The sequence below is a fragment of the Cajanus cajan genome, chromosome 2 (genome assembly GCF_000230855.2).
Source record: "Cajanus cajan strain Asha chromosome 2, NIPB_CcT2T_4, whole genome shotgun sequence".
NCBI classification, from domain to species: domain Eukaryota; kingdom Viridiplantae; phylum Streptophyta; class Magnoliopsida; order Fabales; family Fabaceae; genus Cajanus; species Cajanus cajan.
In genome coordinates this window covers 44,812,242-44,821,994 of record NC_138518.1, presented here as the reverse complement: position 1 = coordinate 44,821,994, position 9,753 = coordinate 44,812,242, and the positions used below count along the sequence as shown (strand labels likewise).

The following is a 9,753-nucleotide window of genomic DNA, read 5'->3' as shown; positions in this document are numbered from 1 at the left end:
AGCTTATTTGAAAAATTTATTGTTCATTTCTATGAATGAATTAAAGTAGCTTACAACTTATAAATCCTTTTTTTTTGTATGTTCTTTTTTGACTCTCATTATCAAATAAATATATCATTTTATATTAATTAAATTAACTTATCAATTAATCTTGATAAACAATTTCAATTTAACTAATTAACTTATAAGTTTCAATTTTCATTTTCATGACTTGTAGATCATAAGTTAACTTACAAGTTAGTTTTACCAAAAATACTTATATTTATATTATATTATATATATATATATATATATATATATATATATTTATGTGGTCACTCTTTCCTAATAAAGGAACATATTCATGTAGGATCGGTCTTAAAGTTTTTGGATATCTTTAAGTGAATCGAAAGAATGTTGTGCATCTCATGTATAACTAAAATTTATAATAAATTATATATATATATATATATATATATATATATATATATATACTATATTTAAATATATAAATTATATTTAAAAATTTTATAATTAAATAAATATTTTAAATATTACAATTTAATATATAAATAAATATAATAAATAAAAAATTGAATTAAATAAAAAATTATAAAAATTTCTAAAAATAATTATGACGAATAATAGTTCTTAAAAATACTCTTGCATAAAATGATCATTTGTGCTTAGTTTATAGAGATTAATTTGATCTGTAAATAAATATGATGAATAAATAATTTAATAAAATAAGAAGTTGAAATAATCCTTAAAAGTGTTTTGTTCAAAGAATAGTATTTGAAAGTGCAATACAATCATTTATATTTAATATATGAAAATTAATTTAAATATTTTCTATAATTCCAATTCCTAAAACTAAAGGTATAAACAATAAATAATTAAACACACATTTATCAAAAAAGAAAAAAAAATTAAGCATACATTTATTTGAGATTTCGGGCTATCTCTAAAGGCAGATACACACCTAAAAAAAAAAAAAAAAATTCAACAATGACAGTAATTACCAAGAAATTTACAAAGACTAAAAAGTAAAAATTTGCATGTTAAGATCTGAGTTGCGGTGAGGTCATAATTTAAAAAATAAAAAAAATATATAAATATTAGAAATAAAGGAAGAAAGAATAAGTGTAAGATGATAAGAAAAATACTTCAATAATATATTATCCTGCCTTACGCTATAATACCTCAATTTTATATTTGACTTGTGTATCCCATTTAGCAAGAGTTTCAGACTCAGTCTTGTGATCCAATTTGCAAAACAATAGAAGAAATGGCCTTAGCTATGGTGGGAGAGGCACTTATCTCTGCCTCTGTGGATATCTTATTAAAAAGGATAGCTTCGAGAGAGTTTCGAGATTTCTTCTCCACCAGAAAGCTTAATGTTTCTGTGTTGGACGAGTTGAAGATAAAGCTCTTGGCACTTAACGCTGTGCTCAATGATGCTGAGGAGAAGCAGGTCACTGATCTTGCAGTGAAGGCATGGCTTGATGAGTTGAAAGAGGTTGTCTTAGATGCTGAGGACTTGTTGGATGAAATCAACACAGATGCTCTAAGATGCAAGTTGGAGGGAGATTCTAAAACATTTGCTACCAAGGTCAGATCCTTGTTTTCTTCTCGCTTTAAAGGTCTCTATAAGAGCATGAATTCCGAGCTTGAAGCAATATCCGGAAGGCTAGAACATTTTGTGAGACAAAAAGATATTCTTGGCTTGCAAAGTGTTACTAGGAAAGTCTCTTATAGAAAAGTTACAGATTCGTTGATTGAATCTGTTGTGATTGCTAGAGAGGATGACAAGGAGAAGCTACTGAACATGCTTCTATCTGATGATGATGTCATCACTAATGATATGGAAGTGATCACAATATTGGGTATGGGGGGTCTTGGAAAAACAACCCTCGTTCAGTCTCTTTATAATGATAGTGGAGTGAGGAAGCATTTTGATTTGGCAGCTTGGGCATGGGTTTCAGATGATTTTGATGTTCTCAAGGTGACAAAAATGATTGTTGAGTCTCTCACCTTGAAAGATTGCCATCATATTACTAATCTTGACCTTCTTCGTGTTGAATTAAAGAACAGTTTAAGAGATAAGAAATTTTTGCTTGTGCTTGATGACCTTTGGAATGAAAAGTATAATGATTGGCATCATCTAGTAGCACCATTTAGTGGTGGGAAAAAGGGAAGTAAGATCATCGTGACAACTCGACAACAAAGAGTTGCACAGGTGACACATACCTTTCCCATTTATGAGCTGAAACCTCTTACTGATGAAAATTGTTGGCACATACTATCTAGGCATGCATTTGGAAATGAAGGTTATGAGAAATATCCAAACTTGGAAGAAATTGGTAGGAAACTTGCAAGAAAATGCAATGGACTGCCATTGGCTGCTAAAACGCTGGGAGGTCTTTTGCGATCAAATGTTGATGTTGGGGAATGGAATAGAATTCTGAACAGTAAATTGTGGGCACATGATGATGTTTTACCAGCTTTACGCATAAGTTATCTTCATCTTCCGGCACATTTGAAGAGATGTTTTGCCTATTGCTCAATGTTTCCGAAGCAACATTTGTTGGATAGGAAAGAAATGATTTTGTTATGGATGGCTGAAGGTTTTCTTCAACATATCCATGAAGATAAAGCAATGGAATTGGAATCAGCAGGTGAGGATTGCTTTAACGAATTATTATCTAGATCCTTAATTCAAAAAGACAATGCTATTGCAGAGGAAAAATTTCAAATGCATGACCTCATCTATGATTTAGCCAGACTTGTATCTGGAAAAAGTTCCTATAACTTTGAAGGAAGTGGGATTCCAAAAACGGTTCGCCATTTATCATTTATTAGAGAGATGTTTGATGTCTCCAAAAAGTTTGAGGGTTTGTATGAGCTGAAGTGTTTGCGAACTTTTCTACCACAATTGGGATATCCATTTGAAGAATGTTACTTGACCAAAACGGTATCACATGGTTGGTTGCCAAAACTAAGATGCTTGCGAATATTGTCGTTGTCTAACTACAAAAATATCACAGAGCTACCCGATTCAATTGGCAATTTGTTGCTCTTGAGATATTTGGATCTTTCCTACACTTCCATCGAAAGCTTACCCAATGAAACATTTATGCTTTACAATTTGCAAAGTTTGATATTATCTAATTGTGAATTTCTTATTCAATTGCCACAACAGATAGGAAATCTGGTTAATTTGCGCCACCTTGACATCAGTGGCACTAATTTACTTGAGATGCCGGCACAAATCTGTAGACTACAAGCTCTTCATACTTTGACAGTTTTTATTGTTGGAAGACCAGGTGGATTAACTATTAAAGATTTAAGAAATTTTCCTTGTCTGCAGGGTAAGCTTGCCATTTTTAACCTACAAAATGTTGTTAATCCAATGGATGCATCTCGGGCCAATTTAAAGAACAAAGAGCAAATTGAGGATCTTATGCTGGAATGGAGCAGTGATCCACATGATCCACAAATTGAAAAAGATGTACTTGACAATTTGCAGCCATCAACTAATTTAAAGAAACTCAACATTAAATATTATGGTGGTACTTCATTTCCAAATTGGATTGGAGATTCTTCATTTTCAAACATCACAGTCCTTGGTATCAGTGATTGCAACCATTGCTTGTCACTTCCGCCATTTGGACAACTACCTTCCCTCAAGGAGCTTGTCATCAAAAGGATGAAAATGGTGAAGACAGTTGGTTATGAGTTCTATTGCAGCAACGAAGGCTCCCGGTTGTTTCAGCCATTTCCATCATTGGAGAATCTGGAATTTGAGGATATGTCTGAGTGGCAGGAGTGGCTACCATTTGAAGGTGAAGGAAGCAACGCTCCTTTTCCTTGTCTTAAACGCTTGCATTTATATATGTGCCCCAAGCTGAGAGGAATCTTGCCCAATTGTCTACCTTCACTGACAGAGGTTAGTTTCTCAGAGTGCAACCAGCTAGAGGTAAAATCATCTGATTTGCACTGGAATACATCAATGGATGTAATAAATATTAGAGAGGGACAAGAAGGCTTGTTGTCTATGCTTGACAACTTCTCTTATAGTGAACTATTGATTGAAAAGTGTGATAGTTTGCAGTCTGTGCCTAGAATAATACTCGTTGCAAATTGTCTTGGAAAGTTAACTCTTTCTAATATCCCATCTTTGATTTCCTTCCCAGCTGATGGTTTACCCACATCATTGAGATCACTGAGCATTTGGAATTGCAGAAAGTTAGAATTTCTATCTCATGATACATGGCACAAATTTAAATCACTTGAAAAACTAAGAATATGGAATAGTTGTCGTTCCCTGACATTCCTTTCGTTAGGTTGTTTCCCTGCCCTTCAAGAACTTTATATCCGTTTTATTCCAAACTTGGAAGCAATTACTACTCAAGGTGGAGAGGCGGCTCCTAAATTAGTTGATTTTATTGTCACTGATTGTGAGAAACTTAGATCATTACCAGATCAGATTGATCTCCCTGCCCTTGAACACTTGGACCTTTCTGCACTTCCGAAGCTAGCATCATTGTCCCCAAAGTGTTTGCCTTCCAATTTACGATCACTTTTTGTTGATGTTGGAATACTTTCATCTATGTCTAAACAAGAGTTAGGTTTGGTATTCCAAAGCCTCACTTCTCTGTCACATCTTTTATTTAAGGGTCTTAATGATAATGATCTTATTAACACTCTTCTGAAGGAGCAATTACTGCCTACTTCTCTCAAAATTCTGATCCTACACAGTTTTGATGGATTAAAGTTGTTGGAAGGAAAAGGGCTTCAAAATCTCACTTCTCTCCAACAGATGTACATGTACAATTGTCCAAGCTTTGAGTCCTTACCTGAAAATCAGCTGCCATCCTCTCTTGTAGTACTCAGTATGCGGGAGTGTCCTTTACTGGAAGCAAGGTATCAAAGTCAGAACGGGAAATACTGGTCTAAGATTGCTCACATTCCTGCAATCAAGATAAATGAAAAAGTGATAATATGAGCTATTGCATAAATAAGAATCATCTAAAGGTAAATACAGTCTTCCATTATTTTAAATTAGTATGATGTTAATGTTATGTCATTTTCATTTTTATTTCTTGCACTCCAAGAGAAAGAAAATTTCAAGTCAAACTTACAGTTGAGTTAACCAGGTTGATAATTTCAACCAGTTTCGATTGTTTATGCCAACTGATATAGGTTCAATTTATTTTTGAAAAAAAAACTGGAATGAGTTCAATTTGGATGGGAATGATGACGTATTTCCATGTTAATAATTGAAAAGTCAAACTATCAAATTTTGTGAATTGTCAAGAGTTTAGGACTAGCTGGTGGATCCTAAAACCACTGTATAATTTTTTGAAGATTCAATCAGGGAAGGCGTACTTACATAAAATGGTGGTGTGCTTACGTAAAATGGTGCACATGTTACTATGTCTCAAATTGAAGTATCAAAGATTCTTTTTTACTTGTATTGCTGTTGGTTAGTCTAAAGTATAAAATGATAATACATTAACTTCAAATTTGTTTTTATTTGTTAAATAGACCCTTTGAAAGAAGCATTCTAATATGTTTAATTGGAGATTTCTAAAGTACTACTGTAGCGCCTGATTAGAAATGTGAGATAAATAAAGTCTCAGTTCATAAATTGGAAGAAAGAAGCACGCAGGGTAGATTCTTATCCTTATTGAGTAGATTGCATAAATCATTTGCGAGAAGGGTGGAAAAATGACAGACTCTGATGCATTCAATGTTGGGAGTTACATGGTTGTTTCCTTCTTTTATCAGTGACTTGGTGTTTATTGGCATATTTTTCTGTCTTACTTCACAATTCTTTGATAGTTGATTCTTGATAGTGTTAGTAAATGGTATAGAGTACTGTGAAATAGATTGAGCAAATGTTAATGGAGAAAAGAAAAATGCTGTGATATGGTATAGTTTGTGTTATATATATATATATATATATATATATATATTAATTTAGACACTGCATCAATGTCTCTATTTAGAAACACATGGGATTTTATTTGAGGAAATGGATTGTTGTCTCTGCAGTCTGCAAGAATTTAAAAACCTTTTGTTATAGTATATAGTTGTCTCTTTCTGAACTGATCTATTCACTTGAACTTGAAAAATTGGTTAGAAATGACATGGTTTTGTTTTCTAATGATTACAGTTGGTAGCTGAGATGAGACATACAGTGGGACTCATATTTCTTTGTATTTGCTTGCTGAGATGGTACCAAGCTCAACATTTCCTCTATAACACTGGTAATTGGTTAAACTAAACCTGTAATGTGTTAAGGTTATTGTCATGTTAGATGGTTTTCTTGTGGTGAACTATTTGTAAAATCAGAATGTATTGGTTTATATTTATATAAGAGTTAATCACCTATATACTGCCAGTATAAAATTTTTTTACATTAGCAACCAATTATATCTTTTAATTGTGTCATGTCACTATAAACACATTTACTTTTAACAATGACATGGCATAATTAAAAGATATAATTGGTTGCTAGTGTAAAAAAACTTTACACTAGCATTGTATGGGTGATTAACTGTTTATATAAATTCACCATGTTTTTTTGGGATTATCCAAACCGTTATATGCATTATGCATATCAGAAACTGGATATTAGGTATGACACTTCAACGGTGGATTATATTAGTGTTTGATGCTCTATTTATTGCTTCTTAAACGAGTTTATGCTCTGGTTTTGCTGATTCCTTTGTAAGCTTACATTGGTGACTTAAATACAACTCTGGAATTTATGTATTATGTCAACAACGATTGATGGTTGCCTATATTTATCTCCATATTTTGATGAAGTAGGAAGTTAACCACATACATAATAGGAGTAAAACAAGTCCTTTGTTAATTGTGCACAACATAGATATTTCAGTTAAAGTTTTGCCTAACAAAGTATGAGAGAATTGCCCAAGTACACAACTAGTGCAGCTATACTAATTAGACACTAATGTTTGTTTTTCCTTTTAACTTGGTTATGCTAAATCAGGTTGTTAGTTTAATATGATTCTCTCGTTTTTTGGTATCACTGATGAACACAGGCTTTATGATATTATTCCCTGCTGAAAATAGCAGTGGAAAGAGCAACTCAATGTGTATCCCACATTCAGCACACTTGACATTGAGGGTTTGTACAGGTTAGAGAACCAATCAATTGTGTAGGTGTAGCCATTGTAATGGTATGGTTCTATAGTTTTAGATATGACTGTGACATCTACATTTTCTTAATTCTACTTGTTTGTAAATTGTAATTAAGCATGCCGTGAAATGAATTAATGTCTATTATATATTCCAAATATCATTAGATATTTAGCAAGATAGCATGTACTAAATAAGTATGTGCATGTTTAGTTTAATTAATTTTGGATAAATATTTACCTGTTTTTTTGTTAACTTCTTTAGAGAGCTTTATGATTTATTTATTTTCAAAATTAATTAACTAAAACAAATATGGACCAAATATGCCCAAATAATAAAGAGAAAATGACTTTGAATAACTTGATGTAAGTTATTCCAAAGACACTGTTGGCTTGGCTATAATGTCTGAATGTAATAGTAAACTAAATCAATATTGATATATAAGTTATTGATATTACTGTTGAGTGAAGTAAATTCTTTGACATAAATTTATCAACTAGTTTCTACAAGTTAGCAATGAAAAAGTAATAATAATTTAGCACGAAAAAGTTCCAATGAAGACAAGAATGTGAAGCCAATGAATACAAAAGATGAAAAATATTAAGATAAAAAATAGAAATACTTATACCTAAATAAATTACACTCTTATGGAGGTCAATAATTACATATTATTGAAAGATTAGTTAAATGATAATTTAATCGTTTCGTATGAACATTTAAAAAATAATAATTAGTTCTTAGAACTAAAAAAAATATTATAGTTCGGTTATTTATCTTTTTATATATTTTTTGAAATTTACTCTCCGTAGTTAGAGTCTACTTACAATCCATGAAATCTAACAAAATGTTCTTTATATCTAAACAATTATATTAGATTATTATTTCTTATCATGATTCATGCATATTAGATTCCAATCTCTACTCTTTAAAATTCTCTTCGTTTTCCTAATAACTAATCTTTGCAAACTCTTCATCTTGAATTTAGTTCTCTTAAAATGAGGGAATTACGCTTTAGATAATAAAATATAATATAATAACCATTAATAAAAAATTAATGATTGATATTATAATTAATTTTATATTTTATTTTGTAAGAATTTGATTTTATAAAAAAATTTAATCGTTAATTTTATAATCAACAATTTTTTAGTGTTAATCTCTAATCACTAAAATTTGCCTAATCTTTCTACTAGCATGGTAATCTCTAAAATTGTTTCTAAATTGTGAAAATTTTAAAATAATTTATTTTTAGTCCCTCAAATTTAAATTTGATCTTTTTAGTCCTATAATTTTAAAAAATCTTATTTTAGTTTTTATATTCAAATTTTGTTAAGAAATATATTAAATATTATCTCATAAGTTCTATTTACTGGTGTTCCTGTAATGAAAACATCATATTAAACTTGACTAATGTTGTATAATTATTTCGATTTGTCATTTCTTGATGTGTTATTAGTGACTTAAAAAATTAAAATAAAATTTTTAAAAATTATAAGAATTGAAAATAAAAATTTTAAATTTGAGGAACTAAAAATTTACAAAGTGATCAATTTGATTAATAAAGACATTTTAAGAAATATCAACAAGTTGTCAATCTGAATGATACTAGTCTTGATTTTCTTAAATAAAGTCTTGAGTTCAAATTTTGTAAAAAAGAAAATATAGTTGAAATATAAAACTTTATTAAAAATCATCGGTTAAATTTTTCGATGAAAAATAATTGTCAACGAAGTCTGGGAATATTTTATACCGATAAGGTAGTTAAAAACATTACGCTTTAAGAAATCTATGTAAAACCTTTTAAATTTAATAAACCTAACATGAAACTTAAGATGAATGTAACATGAACTAAAATTCTATTTTAGTCATTAATATACTTTGTTTTAGATCCAACCGATTGCAAAAGAAAAAATATAACTGAAACTCACAATTAATGTTCTTAAGTTACAAATATTATATACATGTATAAAAATTATGTACGCATTAAAATATTAATTATTAATTTTTTTCATTAACTTCTGAAATTAGTTAGTTACTTTATTTACTTTAAGATAACTACTCTTTCTAAAATTTGAATACCGAGTATATCATTAACTACAACACAAAAAGCTTTTAGCAGTAACATTTGAATAATGTTACATTTTTATACAATTAGGTAATATTTATTAAATATTATCAAAGTAATATTTTTGTAACATTTTAATGATGTTACTAAATTTTTGTTAACTTTATAAAATGATAATTTGTGAGACCCTTCCCTCTTTCTCTTTTTCTCCCCTCATTTTCACTCTTTCACTTCCACTCATTTTCATTTTCCTTTTCTCTCCTTTCCTAGTAGCTGATTCCTTCTTCTTTGTAGTGGCTGTGGTAAGCTTGGTTGCTGAGTAGGTGGAAGAGCTTGTGGACGCACGAATTTCCTTCTTCCTCCTCCGTTCACCATCTTTTCCGATCTTCTTCTCCATTCTCTGTGATCCCGAAGCTCGGATTCTTCACCGAGGTAAGGGAAGCTAGTTTCTTTTGTAGATTAATTGCTGAAAATGAGTTCTAGTAGCTCATTGTTGTCTGAACGTTGGATGATTTGAGCTGAGGTTGATGAAAATG

At 30.5% G+C, this 9,753-nt stretch overlaps 1 protein-coding gene across 2 annotated transcripts; it reads left to right on the top strand.

The window, feature by feature from the left end:
- The first annotated feature begins 659 nt into the window (after window positions 1-659).
- On the top strand, window positions 660-7,310 carry LOC109816207 (putative disease resistance RPP13-like protein 1). 2 transcript variants are annotated; one of them, XR_002241242.3, is made up of 3 exons: window positions 660-5,016; window positions 6,161-6,254; window positions 7,056-7,310. XR_002241242.3 is itself a non-coding variant. In XM_020381108.3 (2 exons), the coding sequence occupies exon 1, from the start codon at window positions 1,268-1,270 to the stop codon at window positions 4,985-4,987; it is 3,720 nt and encodes a 1,239-aa protein (XP_020236697.1). In that variant the 5' UTR covers window positions 661-1,267; the 3' UTR covers window positions 4,988-5,016; window positions 6,161-7,310. The 2 variants fall into 2 exon arrangements, 1 of the variants encoding a protein (XP_020236697.1); XM_020381108.3 differs by having other exon boundaries at window positions 661-5,016; window positions 6,161-7,310.
- The last annotated feature ends 2,443 nt before the right edge of the window (window positions 7,311-9,753 follow it).

Coding starts and splice junctions, on each gene's coding strand:
- LOC109816207 (XM_020381108.3), top strand. CDS start 1,268: ATGGCCTTAGCTATGGTGGGAGAGGCACTTATCTCTGCCTCTGTGGAT.